The sequence below is a fragment of the Primulina huaijiensis genome, chromosome 14 (genome assembly GCF_012295235.1).
Source record: "Primulina huaijiensis isolate GDHJ02 chromosome 14, ASM1229523v2, whole genome shotgun sequence".
NCBI lineage: Eukaryota > Viridiplantae > Streptophyta > Magnoliopsida > Lamiales > Gesneriaceae > Primulina > Primulina huaijiensis.
Window position 1 is genome coordinate 16484842 of NC_133319.1, and position 18980 is coordinate 16503821.

The 18980-nt window shown below is 34.2% G+C and overlaps 2 protein-coding genes across 5 annotated transcripts; one reads left to right on the plus strand and one right to left on the minus strand.

Moving 5' to 3' along the window:
- The first annotated feature begins 11505 nt into the window (after positions 1-11505).
- Positions 11506-14177, plus strand: LOC140957436 (small ribosomal subunit protein eS24z). Of its 2 annotated transcripts, none has more exons than XM_073414678.1 (6): positions 11506-11662; positions 11768-11842; positions 11960-12001; positions 12562-12732; positions 13429-13515; positions 13745-14177. In XM_073414678.1, the coding sequence occupies exons 2-6, from the start codon at positions 11771-11773 to the stop codon at positions 13784-13786; spliced, it is 414 nt and encodes a 137-aa protein (XP_073270779.1). In that variant the 5' UTR covers positions 11506-11662; positions 11768-11770; the 3' UTR covers positions 13787-14177. The 2 variants fall into 2 exon arrangements, with proteins under 2 accessions (XP_073270779.1, XP_073270780.1); XM_073414679.1 differs by having other exon boundaries at positions 11532-11662; positions 11734-11842.
- Positions 14178-16608: 2431 nt separating this feature from the next.
- On the minus strand, positions 16609-18537 carry LOC140957258 (FCS-Like Zinc finger 8-like). Of its 3 annotated transcripts, none has more exons than XM_073414414.1 (3): positions 18177-18537; positions 17068-17899; positions 16609-16991 (listed from the first exon to the last, which is right to left on the minus strand). In XM_073414414.1, the coding sequence occupies exons 2-3, from the start codon at positions 17859-17861 to the stop codon at positions 16901-16903; spliced, it is 885 nt and encodes a 294-aa protein (XP_073270515.1). In that variant the 5' UTR covers positions 17862-17899; positions 18177-18537; the 3' UTR covers positions 16609-16900. The 3 variants fall into 3 exon arrangements, with proteins under 3 accessions (XP_073270515.1, XP_073270513.1, XP_073270514.1); XM_073414412.1 differs by having other exon boundaries at positions 18014-18537; XM_073414413.1 differs by having other exon boundaries at positions 18010-18537.
- Between the last annotated feature and the right edge of the window lie 443 nt (positions 18538-18980).

The following is an 18980-nucleotide window of genomic DNA, read 5'->3' on the forward strand; positions in this document are numbered from 1 at the left end:
GCGAAGTAAAAATGTGATACCTAAATTAATACAAATAATACATAATTCGAGTCCACAAATATTTGATTTTACCTTTTAAATACTCAAATTCGATTATTTGGAGATGTCAAAATATATAGTTTGAAGTTAATATTTAGTGTCCTTTGATGATGAGATTTGTGAATTAAAAATGTGCATGCTACCTAAATTGGTATACATATTACATAAGTCGATCTTACATATATTTGATTTTACTTTTTTAAGACTCAATTTTGATTATTTTGGGATATAAAAAATATAGTTTCAAGTAATATTGAGCGACTTTTGATGTGTCATTTATGAAGTTAAAATGTGATGCTTAAATTAGTACAAAAAGTATCTAATTCAAGTCTACCAATATTTTATTTTACTCCTTAAATAATAAAAATCAATTAATTTTTTATGTCAAAATATATAGTTTGAATGTAATATTGAGTGGACTTTGATTATTTTATTCGTGAAAAAAATTGTGATACCTAAATTAATACAGATAATACTTAATTCGAGTTCAGAAATATTTGATTTTATCATTTAAAAACTCAAATTTGATTATTTGATGATGTAAAAAATATAGTTTGAAGTTAATACTTTATATGGTATCATTCGTGAAATAAAAATGTGATACATAAATTGGTACAAGGAAAAAACTTGATTCGAGTTATAAATAGTTGATTTTACCCCATAAATACATATATCCGATTATTTGGGGATGTCAAATTAAACATTTTTAATGTCACATTTTTTAGGTATCATATTTATAATTCATGGAAGTCATTATCAAATAAGCAATATGTCATATTTTTATAATTCGCAATCTTGATTTTGATGTTAACAAAACTTGTTATTTTGTTTCTAATGAATTTACCTAAGTAAAAGCTGAAACTGATTAGGATTCGAAATGATCAATTATCGAGCCACAACTGAAGTTATCGAGACGCAAACTGAAAGCGTCAACTGATTGTCCAAACTGAACTAGTTTAAATGATATATCAAAGATCAGTTCAACTGATTGACCTGCTGATAGGCAGTTCAGCAGAAGACCTTGAGAAGCCCGAACAGCTGATGAAGAGCTCACCTGTTGAAGAGTCCAGCTTACCAGTTCAATTGAAGCAGCAAAATCAGTTCAGCTGATGAGCCAACTGATTTCACCAAACCAGTTCAAGATAAGTTCAACTTACCAATTCAGAACATCAGTTAGAAATCAATCAGTTTGCAGAACACGATAAGCTTATTCAAATGGAACCCAGCTGTGCGCATTGAGGAAAATATTTTGTCCAGTCAAAGGACAATAATAGACGTTACAACAGAGCTTAAAGCCAAAACGTTCCAGAATGGCTGTCTAAAAGTACAGACACATTTCGAGAAACGAATTCAAATTGCAACAGACATATTTGATGAGTCTTGGTGTATGGTCACATTGCCTCTATAAATACCAGACTAAGATCATCAATATATAGAAGTGTGTGGAAAAACAAAAGAGAGAAGAAGAAGTTTTGTCGAATTGAAGAAGAGATTGACTTCTGCACCAGTTCTCACCATTCCAAGTGGTTCATGAGGATTTGTTGTTTGCACTGATGCATCAAGTCGATGCCTAGGTTGTGTTATAATGCAATATGTTCGATTTGTAGCCTATGGTTCTCGTCAGTTGAAACCGCATGAATCTAGATATATTTTCCATGACTTGGAATTGGCTGCTATTGTCTTTGCACTCAAGATTTAGATGCATTATCTCTTTGGCAGGAAATTTGAAATTTATTCAGATCATAAAAGTTTGAAGTGCATATTATCTCAATCCGATTTGAATATGAGACAGATGCGTTGTATCGATATTTTGAAAGACGATTGTGAGATCCAATACCAGCCAAGAAAAGTGAACGTCATTGCTCGTGATTTGAGTCGTAAAATTTCTGATGTTAATTTATCCTCTATTCATGTTTCTCAGTTGCGTGAGGATATTTGCACTTCTGGTTTGGATTTTCAGATTCAAGAAAATGTCATTTGTGTGTCTTATATTTCTATTGAACCAAAGTTGATTCAGATTGTTAAGTTAGCTCAGAAAAATGATGACCAGGTTCAGATCCTATGAGTTAGTGTCTCAAGTACATCAATATGGATTCATAATTCATTCAGATGATTCTCATCGTTTGAATGGAAGATTGGTTGTTCTTGATAGTTTTGAATTGCGTACAACTATCCTTAAACAAGCTCACTGCACTCGTTATAGTATCCATCTTGGAGGTAGGAAATTGCTATATTCTAAGACCTCGATTTTGGTGGAAAAACATGAAAAATGATGTGGCTGAGTTTGTATCCCGTTCAATAGTATGTCAGCAAGTCAAGGCAGAACGTATGAGACTAGGAGGATTGTTGCACAATCTTGAAGTTCCTCAGTGGAATTGGGAGCACGTGGCAATGGATTTTTTTGTTAGAATTTTAAGGGCCATAATTGTAATTATAAATGTTTAATGTCATCAATTAAATAAGACATTAATTGATGTGGACTAATTTAGAATAAAAATTGACTTAATGTCTTAATTGTCATGATATTATTGTGTGGATACCATATATGATATTTCTGGTTTGTTGAGGGGCCAAATTAGAAATAGTGAAATTTGTTTAATTATAAAATGAGATCATGGTCCCAATTTTGCAGAACGACGTATTGTTTTGTTTCCCATCAACAGAACTCTTTGGTTTTGGAAGAAAACTGCAAGATAGAATATCATCACCGATAATTGACTGCAAAATCATGGATTCGGGTACGCTTCCGCAATTATGATCATTTTATATGTTGTTTCTTGAGAATTGAATAGTATTTGGGGATTGTGTGTGGAGATATGAAATCTAATTGATTTCTTCAATTGGTATCAGAGCCCTATATTTCAAATTCTTAAGAAATTATATTGCTCTTGTTTTGTTGATTCGGTTTTGCTTTGGTGTATATATTTACGTTTGTGAAATCCACCAAGGTATATCACCGAATTCTGGAAAATTATGATTATACTTTCTATTCCAATTAATCTGGTTGTTTTGCCGATGCGATGACATTTTTTTTTGGGCGTAATCGTGGATTTTTCGGTGTATGACAAATTTAGTTTCCAAATTTTGCTTCGGTGATCAGTCATGATGGCAAACATTAAAATTTTGTTGTTTTCTTCCAAATACATATTGAATCGGTTAATGGCATGATTAGTGATAACAAAATTGGTTTTTTGTTTTCCTTCAAAATAAAATTAAGGGAATAATCGGTGGAAAAAAAAAATTTCCTCCAAATGATTGAATCGGTGCTGTTTGTTTTCTTGGAATATTGAATCGGTTCCACATGCATTGGATTCGGTAAGGGCATGATTATTATTTAAAATAATAATAATTTTGTTATAATTTAGTTTAATAATCTGTTATATGTGTTTGGATTCTTTTGATACAGTTACCGTAAGTGACTTTTGGGAATTGCAAATCAATGAACATTTTTTTTGGTTGAAATCGTTTAACTTTTGACATTTTTTTTATTCTGATAACTGCACTGATTTTTGCCTAAAATTTTTTAAAAATTCATTGTGTTTACTCATGTTGAGTAAAATAATTTGGTTTACCGTAATTGATTAAAATTTTGATTTGAATTTCATATATCTATTAATATCTAATATTTCAAATTAAATTAAATTTGAATTATATGTCGTCAAAGTGACCGCTGTTATTTAAATTTTTTTATTTGAGATATTAGGATATTATTAAGGTTTTATATAAAGTGCAAATGAGTATATTTATGTGAGTGTTGATCGACCCAAAGGAAGATTTATACTTGACAAAGTGATTCATTTGCTTGTGATAATAAACATATAACAATTATAAGGTTTTATGAGTTATTTTTTTCATGAAAATATTAAATCTATCCAAAGATAGGTTTCTTGTTTGTCATATATTATTATTAATGTTTGATTATTGCAACAAGAGTACCACTTGCATATAATATTATTGTCCAAAGATTTAATATTGATATTGCACTAGGTATCTTGAGATGGGATTTGCCATTTATTTTAATTTGTTTGAGATGAGCATGTTATTTATGTTGTTATTATTATGTTCTCTTTTCAGCAAAAGTTGCTACTATATATGCTAATATAAGTTCAGTGCCGATCCTTAATGGCACAAATTTTAAGGATTGGAAGTAGAACATTCATATTGTTCTTGGCTGCATGGATCTAGATCTTGCGATCAGGACAGAGCAACCTGCCGCTCTTACGGATTCTAGTTCCTCTGAACAGAGGGCTATATGTGAGAGGTGGGATCGCTCTAACCGCATGAGTCTTATGATCATCAAACGCGGCATACCTGAGGCTTTTAGAGGTGCGGTGTCCGACAAAGTCACCAAAGCTAAAGAATATCTCGATGAAATTGAGAAGCACTTTGCCAAAAGCGATAAGGCGGAAACAAGCACGATTCTGAAGAGCTTGATTTCCATGAAGTATAAAGGCAAGGGAAATATCCGAGAATATATTATGGAAATGTCCCACCTTGCATCGCAGTTGAAGGCACTTAATCTTGAATTGTTGGAAGACATGCTTGTTCATTTAGTGCTGATTTCTCTTCCAAACCAATTTAGTCAGTTCAAGATGAGTTATAACTGTCAAAAAGAAAAATGGTCTCTCAATGAGCGCATTTCTTATTGTGTTCAAGAGGAAGAGAGATTGAAGCGAGACAAGACTGAAAGTGCCCATTATGCAAGCACCTCTAAAGATAAGGGCAAGAAAAGAATGAATGAGGCTGCTAAAGGTCCATATGCAAAGAAGAACAAGCAAGATAAGGACAAGAAAGGTTGTTTCTTCTGTGATAAGGATGATCATGTCAAGAAAGATTGTCCTAAGTACTATGCATGGCGTGCAAAGAAAGGGTTGCCTGAGCTGCCGAAAGCCAAATGGTGCTGAAAGATGCATTTATGTAGGTGATGGCAAGTCGGTCGAAGTGGAAGCAATAAGGCATTTTAGACTGTTGTTAAGTACTGGTTATTATTTGGACTTAATAGATACTTTTGTTGTACCGTTGTTTAGACGGAATTTAATTTCTGTTTCTAGTTTGGACAAATTAGGATATTGTTGTTCATTTGGAAACAATATGTTTAGGTTATCTATTAATTCTGATGTTGTTGGAACTGGTTCACTTATAATTTATGACGGTCTATATATGCTTGATACAAACGCTTCTTATATTGAAACCCTAAATGTGGAATCACGTGGTACTAAGCGTAAGTTTAATAATGAAAAGTCTGGTGCATTATGGCACAAACGATTAGAACACATCTCTAGAAATAGAGTTGAACGACTTGTATCAGATGGAATTTTGAACTCCATTGATTTTATAGATTTAAACAATTGTGTTGAATGCATCAAAGGCAAACATACCAAAAGAAAGAAAGAGGGTGCATATAGAGCTACCGAAATATTGGAATTGATACATACTGATATCTGTGGACCATTTCCAACACCTTCTTGGAATGGTCAACAATATTTTGTATCATTCATTGATGATTACTCTAGATATGCATACTTAATACTTATTCATGAAAAATCACAGACATTGGATGTTTTCAAGTCATTCAACAATGAAGTCGAGAATCAACTCGACAAAAGAATTAAGAAAGTCAGATCTGATCGTGGTGGTTAATACTACGGTAGAAATGACGGTTCAGGGGAACAACGTCCAGGACCTTTTGCTCAATACCTAGAGAAATGTGGAATCGTCCCACATTACACTATGCCAGGCTCACCAAGCATGAATGGTGTAGCTGAACGACGAAATAGGACTCTTAAGGATATGGTAATAAGTATGATCAGTCATTCAACCTTACCAGAGTCACTCTGGGGAGAAGCATTAAAAACAGCAACTTACATTCTAAATAGAGTACCAACTAAAGCAGCTATTAAAACACCTTATGAGCTTTGGACAGGGCAAAAGCCAAGTCTAAAACATTTTCATATTTGGGGATGTCCAGCTGAGGCTAGACCATATCGACCATATGAAAAGAAACTGGACTCCAAAACAGTCAGTAGCTACTTTATTGGGTATTCTGAGCGATCAATGGGCTATAAATTTTATGATCCCAAAGTAAAGAAAATATTTGAGACGGGAACTGCGGTATTTTTTGAGGATATTGAGTTTGGGGGGAAGAATAAAATAACAGACTTTGTCTTCGAGGAGGAATTTAATCCAAATACTCTTCAAGAGGAAATGGTTCATATTCCTATGATTGATACTGATAATGCTCAGGATTGTATTCCTGTCATTGATCAGGATATGATACAAGAACAACAAGACATTATCAATCAAGTTCCAATCGAACAAACTCAACAACCTCAAGAACCAGCATCTGAAGAACAAGTGTCTTTACGGAGGTCCACTAGAGAAAAGAAGAGCGCTATTCCGGATGATTACATAGTGCTACTCCAAGAACATGAGGAAAATGATGGTATGGCGGAAGATGATCCAAGCAATGTTCGTCAAGCAATGCAAGATTCAAATGCTCAAAAGTGGGCCGAGGCAATGAGTGAGGAGTATAAGTCAATGCAAGACAATAAAGTTTGGGAACTTGTCCCATTACCAGAAGGTGTGAAACCCATTGGTTGTAAGTGGATTTTCAAAACCAAAAGGGATTCAAAAGGTAATGTGGAAAGGTACAAAGCAATCTTGTAGCTAAAGGCTATACTCAAAAGTATGAGATTGACTTTAAGGAGACCTTCTCTCCAGTTTCATCGAAGGACTCTTTTAGGACAATCATGGCACTTTTCGCACAGTTTGATATGGAACTCCATCAGATGGATGTCAAGACAGCTTTTCTCAATGGAGACATTGAGGAAACAATCTATATGGTGCAACCAGAACACTTTGTATTTGGAAATCCAAAGAATATGGTTTGCAAACTTAAGAAGTCCATCTATGGGTTAAAGCAAGCTTCTTGTCAATGGTACCACAAGTTTCATCAAATAATTATCTCATTTGGTTTTGAGGTAAATGTAGTAGATGATTGTGTGTATCATAAGTTCAGTGGGAGTAAACATATATTCTTGGTTTTATATGTGGATGACATTTTGCTTGCCACAAACGATATAGGCATGTTGAACGATACCTAGAAATTTCTCTCTAGACATTTTGAAATGAAAGATCTTGGTAACGCCTCCTTTGTACTAGGAATCCAAATACATCGAGATCGTTCTCGAGGTATTCTTGGATTATCGCAAAAGAGCTATATCGATAAGGTACTTAAAAGATTTGGTATGCAAGATTGTAAGCCAGGTAATACCCCGGTCGCTAAAGGAGACAAGTTTAGTCTTAAACAGTGCCCTAAAGAAAGCCTTGAGATTCAAGAAATGCAAAAGATTCCCTATGCTTCGGCTGTAGGAAGTCTTATGTATGCTCAAGTTTGTACGCGTCCAGATATTGCGTACATTGTTGGAGTGTTGGGCAGATATTTAAGCAACCCAGGAATGGATCACTGGAAAGCAGCCAAACGAGTAATGAGATATCTAAAGAGAACTTGTGATTATATGCTCACATATAAGAGGTCAAATAATCTTGTGATCATGGGATATTCGAACTCCGATTTCGCGGGATGCCAAGATAGCATGAGATCCACTTCAGGCTATGTATTTCTATTGGCTGGCGGAGCTATCTCTTGGAGAAGTGCCAAACAAGCACTAACAGCTTCTTCCACCATGGCGGCTGAATTTATAGCATGTTATGAGGCATCTAATCATGCAATATGGCTGAAGAATTTTGTCACTGGGCTGCGTATTCTAGAAGAGGTTGAAAGACCATTGAAATTGTTTTGTGACAATAGATCAACTGTATTATATTTCAACAATAATAGGAGCTCGACAAAATCGAAGCACATTGACATCAAGTTCCTTGTTGTGAAAGAAAGAGTACAAAGTGGACAGATTTTGATAGAATACATAGGCACAAACTCCATGATAGCAGATCCTTTTACGAAGGGTTTGCCACCCAATGTTTTCCATGAGCACAATACTCATATGGGTGTTATTTAGTTTGATGAAGTCTAGATCTAGTGGGAGTTTGTACTATACATTTTATGTTTGGTTCTGTTGTTCAAACTTATGTATTTAGATATTTTCTGATCAGAAATAAAGTTCATTGTTTACTTTATACTTTGTCTAACTGAAATTAAGGTTTTGATCTCACTTTGGTAAAGAAGGACAAGTTGAAAATTGACATGAATAGATCACCTTGCATGTAATTTTCATGCCACACATTCATGATTGACCTATGTCATTTGATTGTATTGATATGTGTGACCATTGATGGTTCAGTTGTGATAGATACAACAAAGACTGCATTGATCTTATGTCGATATAATTAATGGACGAGATTGTTTAAGAAGTCCTATGGTTGTGATGACAAAAAAAAATTTTTGAGCTCGTTAAGTTTAACACATTTATAAGTTTACACATATGGCCAGTGGGAGATTGTTAGAATTTTAAGGGCCATAATTGTAATTATAAATGTTTAATGTCATCAATTAAATAAGACATTAATTGATGTGGTCTAATTTAGAATAAGAATTGACTTAATGTCTTAATTGTCATGATATTATTGTGTGGATACCATATATGATATTTCTGGTTTGTTGAGGGGCCAAATTAGAAATAGTGAAATTTGTTTAATTATAAAATGAGGTTATGGTCCCAATTTTGCAGAACGACGTATTGTTTTGTTTCCCATCAACAGAACTCTTTGGTTTTGGAAGAAAACTGCAAGATTGAAGATCATCACCGAAAATTGACTGCAAAATCATGGATTCGGGTACGCTTCCGCAATTATGATCATTTTATATGTTGTTTCTTGAGAATTGAATAGTATTTGGGGATTGTGTGTAAAGATATGAAATCTAATTGATTTCTTCATTTTTCACTCACTTGACTAATACATCTCGTCACTTCTAGGTCATTTGGGTAGTTATGGATAGGTTGTCTAAATCGACTCATTTTATTTGGTATGAAAGTACTTATCAGTATAAAAAATGGATCGTTTGTACATAGATAGTGTAGTTAGATTGGACGGAGTTCTAGTTGTAGCAGTCTCAGATCGTGATCCTCGATTCACATCAAAGTTTTGGATTAGTTTCCAAAAAGAAATGAGTACAAGGCTTGCAATGAGTGTCGCTTACCATCCTCAGACAAATGGTCAAATAGAGCGTACAATCTAGGCACTCGAGGATTTCTTCGATTTGTAATTAATATTTCGAGGAAATTTGACAAGAAATTTTACTATTAGTGGAATTTTTTTTATAATAACAGTTTTCAAGTTATTATTGGTATGACTCTTTTTGATGCTTTGCATGGTAGACGATGCTGATCGTTTCTTTGTTGGGATGAATTTGGTGAAAATCAATTGACTGGACCTGAGATTGTTCAAAAAATATATGACAAAGTTCATTTAATTCATCTGAGAATGAAAGCTGTTCAAGATCGTCAGGCGAGTTATGCAACTAAACGTCGCCGGCTTTTAGAATTTCAAGATGAAGATTTTTGTTTCTAAAAATCTCACCATATATGTATGTTGTTCGTTTTGGAATGAAAGATAAGTTGTCATCTAGATATGTTGGCCATTTTGAGATTTTTTGAGCGCATTGGGACTTGTGCTTATCGTTTGGAGTTTCCACGGTCATTGTCTTGCATCCACAATGTGTTTCATATGTCTATGTCGTTCAAGTATGAGCTCGATCCTTCTCATGTGATTTAGCCAGTTGTGGTTCCCTCTCTATAGAATACTGAATATTCGATTTGTGTTTTATACTTCAAAGATAAGATTCTTTCAAATAAAGTTATATCACTTGTTCGAGTTCATTTTGATTGTACCGAACTTATCTTTTTTACCATTTAATGGAAATTATATTTCATTAAAAAAAATGCAAACCCAAATTAACTATTGTTAGTAAATAAATATAATACACACGTTTACATACACTCATCTCTTATTAAAATAAAATAAGAAATAAGAAATAAGAAAACTCACACCCTAACCATTTTTCGGTCACTATTGTAGCAGCAATAGAAGAATCGTTATAACTTCTTCATCCGATATCGAAACTAAAATATTCTTGAACTGTTTTGTTCCCCACATCCGTAGCTTTGATTTGAACCATGTATTGCTATTTTTTATGTGTGTTTCTGTCCCCATAGAGTTCTGTTCTTGAGCTATTGTTCTGCGCTTCGAAAGGGCCTAGCTACTCGTGGATTCCAGCTTTTCTTCTCGTTTTCTGGTGTCCTTTAGGGCTTGAAGATCTCATTCAACGTGATTCAGTAGTTTAATGTTTGATACGATCAAGCAAAGCTGAAAATTGTGATAGTGGGAAGGTTGGTGTAGTTTATAGTTTTTGTGTGTGCAATTATAGTTTATCTGGAAAATGTATCGCTATGTCACTTGTTTTTTTTTCAATTTATATTTTTTTTGGGGTTTCTATTGTAATAAGTTTGCATAAAAATGACCGAAAAATAAATACGAAGAGTATGAATTCAACTACCAAGAAATAAAGGAAAATAGAAAAGAATATACCTTGCCTGATTTGATGTAATAAGATCAAAATATGACTGAATTTCGAATTCTCTTTTTGCTGTGAAATCTGAGCAGCGTAAATATGAGAGGCTGGAAATTTTTCATCGTGGGAACATTGAAATTTAGGCTGGAGAAGAAAATTGTTCTCGTCGATTTCATTGGTGAAGGAGAAGTTGGAGTCGAGGGGGGAAATTAGTTAAATGACCTCGGTAACTCTTTTTTTTAAGAAAATGATCTCCTCATGTTTATTTCAAATAAACTTGAGGAGGTCATTTTTTTCAAAAAAGAGTTGATCGAAGCTTAAAAAAAAATACCCTGAGGTGTGTACGCAGTTGGATTTAGAACATATAATTTTGCACTTCAATTTTGGGGTTATATATGCAATTTGATGATTGAATTGCTTAATAAAAATAGAAAGAGATATACATGGCAATGGGAAGGGATGGCAATGAGACATGTTTGCTATCCTTATCTCTGTCACTGAATTTCATCTTCACTCCATATCCGTCCCGATCTCCCCCGAAATCGAAACCACGAAGATTAAATTCTCATCATCGCTTCAAAAATATTAATAGGACAAGATGAGAGCGAGTTCAGATATTTTCTCAAATTAAAACTTATTATTATCTATTAATATTATTAATACTATTATTATTATTATTTTATTATTAATATTACTTTCGGGACATGTTCGGAGATAAAGATAATAATCTTATATCCGTCTCGAACTATTTCGGAGATTTTAAAAAATCCTCGAACTCGAATCCAAACTCGAAAAAATCGGAGATCCCTGTCTCAATTTCAGATTGCCCCAAACTTGTAGGAAAAGTTGTCATTCCTAGCCATGGGCCACAATAATGTTAAATTTGAGTTTATTAGATATTCGGGTCTGGTCTGTTTATCAAATTGGGCCACATTTTATATACTACTCGAGCGGCTGCTTCCATTTACAAACACTAGACCTAGAGAAAATTCTCCTCGAGTCCCGGGGGAAGTAGGAAGACGCCTCACGGAACACACACAGAACTAAGCTTTTCAAGTGCATCGGCACGAGGCGGGAGTGCGATAGCAAGAAATTGTAAGTTTGCGCATTCACTTCTGATTGTCCCCTGCATTAAATGCTAGTGATTTTTGTGTATTTGTTTGTAGATCAAGATAATATGAAGAGGTTTTGATTTTTCAGAAAATGGCGGACAAGGCAGTAACGATTAGAACGAGGAAGTTCATGACAAATCGTCTTCTATCGAGGAAACAATTTGTATGCTTATGTGAATTTTGTTGTTTTTTCTTTTGCCTGTGTAGTTGTGTTTACATTTTTTGTATTTCATTTCGTTAACGGTTGTTTGTTTATTTGTTTTTCGGACTTATTTTTCAGATCATTGATGTGTTGCATCCAGGAAGGCCCAATGTTTCCAAGGTGTGATTTTCAATTGCATTCGTTTTTTGAACTGCACTTTTGCTGTTTGCATAGTTTTGTTGTATTTTTTGGGGCAATGGGATTTAGTTGATAAATGTTTTTTTCTTTTTCTCTTGGAGTACCATGGGAATGCAGTGATTCCACCTTGAGAATTATTGGATAATTTTTTTCATTTTGAGTAGTGGAGGCTCCAGAAAAGATAGTAATTAGAAAACATGGAGAAGGTTTTGGAAGCTTTTTCTATTTTGTTTCATACCCTTTAAACAATGCGATACACTATTGCTAGTAATGAATGGTGCTTTCTAGAATTTCTATCAATATGTGATAGAATTATTAAAGGAAATTAAAGAGTGCTTTTATAATTTCGGACTTTAGTCGTCTGGTATTCTTGGTTGAGTAATGATCTTTTTGCTTCAAATTTAAAATACTGATTTTCTTTATTAGCGCATGTATGGAGCACTATGAGTTTGTTTTTAAAGTTTAATTGTGACTGGTTATGACGCAGAAGGCTCACTTAATGTTCTACTTTCTTTTTGTTCCTGCTTATCGTGCCATTGAAGGCTGAATTGAAGGAGAAATTGGCTAGGATGTATGAGGTAAAGGATCCAAATGCCATTTTCGTATTCAAATTCAGGACTCACTTTGGAGGAGGGAAATCTACTGGGTTTGGCTTGATCTATGATTCTGTTGAAAATGCGAAGAAATTTGAGCCCAAATACAGGCTTATCAGGGTAATTCATCTGTTTGTTTAGCTGTTATTTCTTTTAATTCTGGAATTGATTTTAACATTTTGAAAAAGATTATTTGAGTCTTGTTCGTAAAAGTACTTTTTTGAATTTAAAGCTGTATTGTTAGCATTCATGGATTCTAGAACTTTGTAGCTAAGTTCTTCTGAAGGTGCTGTCTTTTGACATTAACTGCATTGATGGCGTCGGTTGATTTGATGGATGTATGATTTGATTTGATGGATGTGTTTCCAATAACTATTTGAAATCCACCAAAATTACTATTGAAAGTACATAACTTAATATAGGCGGATTTAGAATTAATTTCAATTTTTGCCATCATAGCAAGTCAAGAAATTTGAAATCCATTAATACAAGCCTTGAGTTTTGGTTTTTCCTTCAGTTTGTGGAACATTAAGAGATCCATGTGTTTGTGTCCTCAATCTTAGCTCTTAGCCTCTTATATTTCTTTGCTCCCCCCTCACTAATTATTGTTGCCAAAAAGTACTGAAAAGTTTATAAAATTTCTGGCTCTCAATGTTTCAAGGTTTTTACTGTCTAGTTCTCAACGTGTTAAAGTTTTTAAAATCATTTACCTGTTATTGTATTGATACGAAGAACAGCACCGAAATCATTTACAAGGGCACATTATACCAGAACTCCCTATGTTTCTGACAAGATATCTGAAACCCATGTTTGCAGAATGGTCTTGATACCAAGGTCGAGAAGTCGAGGAAGCAAATGAAAGAAAGGAAGAACAGAGCAAAGAAGATTCGTGGTGTTAAGAAGGTACAATTATGTGCCATGCAATCAATATTATTTATCCACTTTATGTACCGAGGCTGCTTAAGAAATTGCCATACAAAAAACGCATTGCTCAAATCATAATTTTTTTATTTTAAGTCTTGGAGCCATTCTGCTGCTGCAACCATTTTTCCTGGAGTAAAAAGGTCCCCTTCCAACAGAATTGTATATTAAGTTACCTCTGCTAACCTTGGTTTTGACTAAATTTGTGCAGACTAAGGCGGGTGATGCAGCCAAGGCCGGCAAGAAGAAATAAACCTCCGAGTGCTAATGTGCGTTTTAGATTTGAAACCTGGAAGATTGTCCTACAAGGTGTTGTTTTTTGCTTAATCTTACAATTTTCAGTAGTTTTGAATGATAGGATTGCATCACTTTGGGATCTTGTTTAATTAAAATTTTCGTAGCTGAGAATTTTCTTCTCAGAGCCGCCTTTCTAGAAGAGACCGTGTATGCTATTTCTTTTTTCAAGTCATTTGTTACGTCGTTATTTTGGGAGCACAGTTGAGATTTTGGATAATAAGTTGTTTAGCATTTGATCTGATTATGTTTTGTCTGAATGATTCGTAGCAAAAAATATTTACTTCCATGGAGTAAAATATGTATCATACAGTAGAACTTGTAATCAAACAAAATTTGCGTGCCTATAATTGAAGTATGCGTCTTTAAAATACAAGATTCAAATACCTAAGATGTGGTATTTGTCCTTCTAAACATTGTCGTTTGTGTTGGATTATATTTTTTCGTAATCATTAATTTTTTTTGTTTTGACGTTTAAAATCTTTTTTAATGTTATATGATTTAAAATATTCATATGGTGTTTTGATTGTATACGTATTTAATGTTCGACATCAAACCAGTCCAAAATTAATGGAGTTGGTCTTTTTTATAAATCAACTCCGTGTATCCCTACGAACGAATCTTCTTCATTCGTTCATCAAAATAAAGTCAACGATCAGAGATAATTGAGTCTTTCGTTTATCTCGCACTAGAGATCTAAACGATTTAGCGTCGAAATTGGATAACCGAAATTTCAAATATTCGACGGTGTTGCGGCGGAGTCGGGATGATGGCACGGTGGAAGTGGGTGGCTGAACTTTTCCGGCAAAAATTGAAGTCAGCCTAAAATTTGTTTTCTGTAGAAGAAGATTTTTGAATTTTCTTGTATAATCATGTTACATGTTACAAACCTTTGATAACATATTAATAAAAATGTACTAACCCAATGCTACTAGGATTCATAATCATAATCCTCTTAGGATTCCTTTATTATTATTAATTAAAACTCTCATGTAGTACATATCATGCAATCTCAACTCTTTATAATANTTAATCAATTCTAGATTTCTCTAAAATAGTCTATTAGAATCATGTACATATAGTAATCATCCCTACTAACATTATTATTTAATTAGTAGCCTAATTTTTTTCATCAACCTCTTGATCAAGAATGTCAGAACTAACATTATTATTTAACTAATAGCCTCATTCTTTTCATCAACCCCTTAATCAAGAATGTCAGAACTCAAATATGATCGCACCCATCGGATCATGGTAAGAGCATCTAGTAACATTGCTCCATGATCCTCAGGTATCATTGATAGTGCATGCAAGAACCAAAAGTTATAGTTAGCGTACAGTATGGTCCCTTCCCTTCAACTTATATCTCCCAATCGAATTTGCAAGCATTGACATGTCAAGAATTGCAAATGAATTCGATAATGATTTGATGTATCTTTGAGTAATAATAGTGACGTCGTATGTACAACTAGGAAAACACATTTCCTTAGAAGTACATGTTTTACTCTGGCTAAAGACTCTTTGCATTATTAACTGATCAGATCACATAAGATATCTTCACCTGTAAGCAAACGGTAAATCCACTACTACAATGCATTGAATTCTACGTATTTCGAAACTACATCCAATCTTGCCGTCTGTTGACCATCAATGGAGTCGTTTAAACGGATCAAAACTGCATGTTAGTACATAGTGCCTCTATGTTGTACTGATAAAATGACTAATGATGTACAACCATAACCGTAGACTATTCTATTCGATAAGTAGAAACACTTGAACATTCCGAGAGAAAGTTGTATAATGTATCATCAAATGATCATTCATATGTATGAACAGATACCTTCATGTCTTTATCAATGAAACATATTGTTTACATCATAGAATTCATAAGTTGTACAATGTATCACAGCGAGTCAGATCTCATGTTAATTTTGTATACTCAAAGACTTCACTTATGTAATTTCCATACATATAACGTAATTGTCATAATTAGATAAAAGCATAATTACATAAAATCGTAAAATACTTATAAAATAAAAATAATTTTTACATAAAAATTAATAAAACTCATGTCACAAATTGACTCGCAAAACACTTATCCTAACAATCTGTTCATCCAATAACATAAAGTGTCGGTGTAACTGATTGGCTATTATAATGCATCGCACGTAAACGTTATGGGGTATTTTCGCAATTTGATATTTGTTTCTTTTAGCAGATGGATTATATACTATAAATATTAGATTTAATATTTGTTTCCTAATCAACTAAAAAAAATTTATTTATTACACTTTATGTTTTCATTTACATCTGGTGATTGTTGTTCCTCTCAATACGGGTAAACTTCTGTTGGTTGAGCCTCGCCGTGTTCGCCATGGACGTGGCCACGCTACCAGGGTCCGCTGCCATATCCGGCCTGTCCCTTATCTTAGCCTGTATTACTCCCTCCGCGTCTTCTCTCGTCACAGCCTTGTCACGAGTCAGTTTCTCCGTTGCATCCTATAAATTACACAGCAAAACATTTTCCTTTCAATCATAACAATGGTTCAGTCTCGATTAGTTTAGAGTGATTCTTTCTCGTATGATATGCTTGAATCTTGACCTTTGAATAAAACACAACGGGATTTTTCGTAAAATTACGACCCACCATATGTATAATGGGATATGAGAGAATTACTTCATGTGACATATGTGGGCCGTTTGTACGCTTGCATAAAGGATATCTGAATGAGAATAGAGCAATCCTTTAATAGTTCATCATAAACTATTGAGATCCCAACATTTCAGGGTTAAGTAGTAGAGATGGATTGTACAATAAGAATGTTTACATTATATCTCTGCTGCCTCTCATCGTGTGCGACAGGGGAATTCAAGGGAACAGAAAAGGGATAAAAAAAAATCAAGAAATATTTCACATTGATGTACGAAACTCTTGCTCCTTAAGCCACGTTATCTTCCCATTCAACTAAAGGGATGGAAAATTTGGGATTCTTAGTTCAGAATCTCTTTTGAAGATGCTAAATTCCTCTGAAACAAGAAAGTGGAGAAGAGAGAATCAAATCCAACTCGAGTTCTAAATATTGTCATCCAACTCTGGATTCTTTATACCGTCAGTGATCACTTCTTGGCAGCGGCATTCATGGCCGCAAAAGGCTTTATCACCCCTGACAAGCGAAACCACAAAAAAATAAAGCCATTAATGTTTTTTAACAGAAAGTTTAGGCAATAAACTAAATTAACCTGTAAATGTAAATATTTTGGCCTTGTTCAAGAATTTCTCTGCAAGTGTGACAAAAGCTCAAGAAATTTGGTGGAGAAGTTGAAACATTGATTTCGAAACCATTTTCCGTTTCCCTTGGAGGATCTGAAGTTATTTCATCATCATTTGCGCCACAATTCTCCACGATACAATCATCGAAAATATGAGTAGTTTTTGGGTTCGAGCCGTGGGTGATCACGCAAGTGTAATCCTCAGAAAGCTCCATTTCTTTCAAAGATAGCTGCCTGCTAAAGCTCTTTTTCGGGTTGCCCGAAAAAGGGCTGAAGCACTGAGAATTCCTAGTCTTGATTCCGAAATCCGCCGGAGATTTCGGCGATTCAGCCGGAGAACGTGAAGAGGGGTGATTACTGTAGGGAATGTGCACCTTAAGCTTTGATCCAAACAGAACCATTCTGTTCAATGGCTTGCTAAAGTTTCCATATTCATCGTTTTTCTCATCGATTGAATCAATAAGGGCCAGTCCAATGGCTTCTTGTTCTTGTTTACTTGGAGGATTGGATAGACTGGTGTCATAGCCAAAAGGGTTCGCAAAACTGGATGAAACTTTGGGGTCAAGAATTGAAGTTGGACTCATTACATTAGCTTCTGCATCAGAAAGATTCTTAGTCAAAAGCCCATTGAAAAATCTTGGTGATCCCAAGGAAGATGAAATCGGTGTGGTGGGAGTTCTAGTAGGAGAAGAAAGCAATGAGTTGCTTTGATCCGCCATGAGAGCTTGCTTGCTGGCCACTGCTCTAGATCTATTACTCAGCATTATTCAGCCAAGACTTCTTCTGCAACAAACAAACACAACTGCAAAGAACAAAAAATACCAGAAATGAACAAAAATTACCAACACCTTACAACAAAAGGGATAAGTAACAAAAGTCAAAAACAAACAATGGGTTTCTGAAATAAATAACTAACCAGGAACTTGAGGTTATGTTAACTCCATGAACAGCTGATGAAAGGCACAACAGAGAAAGAAACTTCCCCTTTTCTTCGCCTTAAAAGAATAGAAACAAAAGTGGGTGCCCTCTCAAAAGCACAGAACTGATTAAAGAAGTATAAAGTAAAAAAGTTGATTAACTTTTTTTTTTGGGTGAAATTTAGAATCTCTGCTAAATCTCGTTGGCCTCCATTTTTAGAACCATCACCGGAGATATAAAACTCCCAATCTTTACTTTAAGATAAACTAATGATCTTTCCATGATTTCCTTCCTTTCCTCAACTAAATATGAGCTCAATCCCCATCAAGCTTGCAGCCAAGATACATAATCAACACAAATTCCATTAGCTATTCAGTTTTAGCACTGTGAGAGCAATATCTACAAGGGCTTATAGAAACTTTGCAAGAAGGAGAGTGATTTGCTAAGAAATGGATCAAGAATGGCGGTTTTTGCTGCCCATTTAAAGAAAGGAAGAAGAAGAAGAATTATTATTCATTATTTTTTCGAAAATGATATGAGAAGAAATTTAAAAACAAGAAAAGGCAAAATCAACGTAATAGGGGCCCCTCTTTATTTAATTTATTGTCACTCATTTTGGATTTTAGCCCATCAACATTATTTTTCCATATTATAAATGTAGTGATATTAATTTTAAATATTTAATTTTTAGTTTTTATTATATGGGAAATCGTTAATTTAGAAGAAAAAAAACAGCTTATAGTAAGATTTTTGACTTACATTTTTAACTAAGAATATGTATTTTGTGAGACGGTCTCACGAATCTTTATCTGTGAGACGAATCAACCCTACCGATATTCACAATAAAAAGTAATATTCTTAGTCTAAAAAGTAATACTTTTTCATGAATGACTCAAATAAGAGATCTGTCTCACAAAATACGACACGTGAAACCGTCTCACACAAGTTTTTGCCTTTAACAAACA

Coding starts and splice junctions, on each gene's coding strand:
- LOC140957436 (XM_073414678.1), top strand. CDS start 11,771: ATGGCGGACAAGGCAGTAACGATTAGAACGAGGAAGTTCATGACAAAT. Junction 11,843..11,959: donor TTCTATCGAGGAAACAATTT/GTATGCTTATGT, acceptor CTTATTTTTCAG/ATCATTGATGTGTTGCATCC. Junction 12,733..13,428: donor CCAAATACAGGCTTATCAGG/GTAATTCATCTG, acceptor CCATGTTTGCAG/AATGGTCTTGATACCAAGGT.
- LOC140957258 (XM_073414414.1), bottom strand. CDS start 17,861: ATGCTGAGTAATAGATCTAGAGCAGTGGCCAGCAAGCAAGCTCTCATG. Junction 16,992..17,067: donor CAAAATATTTACATTTACAG/GTTAATTTAGTT, acceptor TTCGCTTGTCAG/GGGTGATAAAGCCTTTTGCG.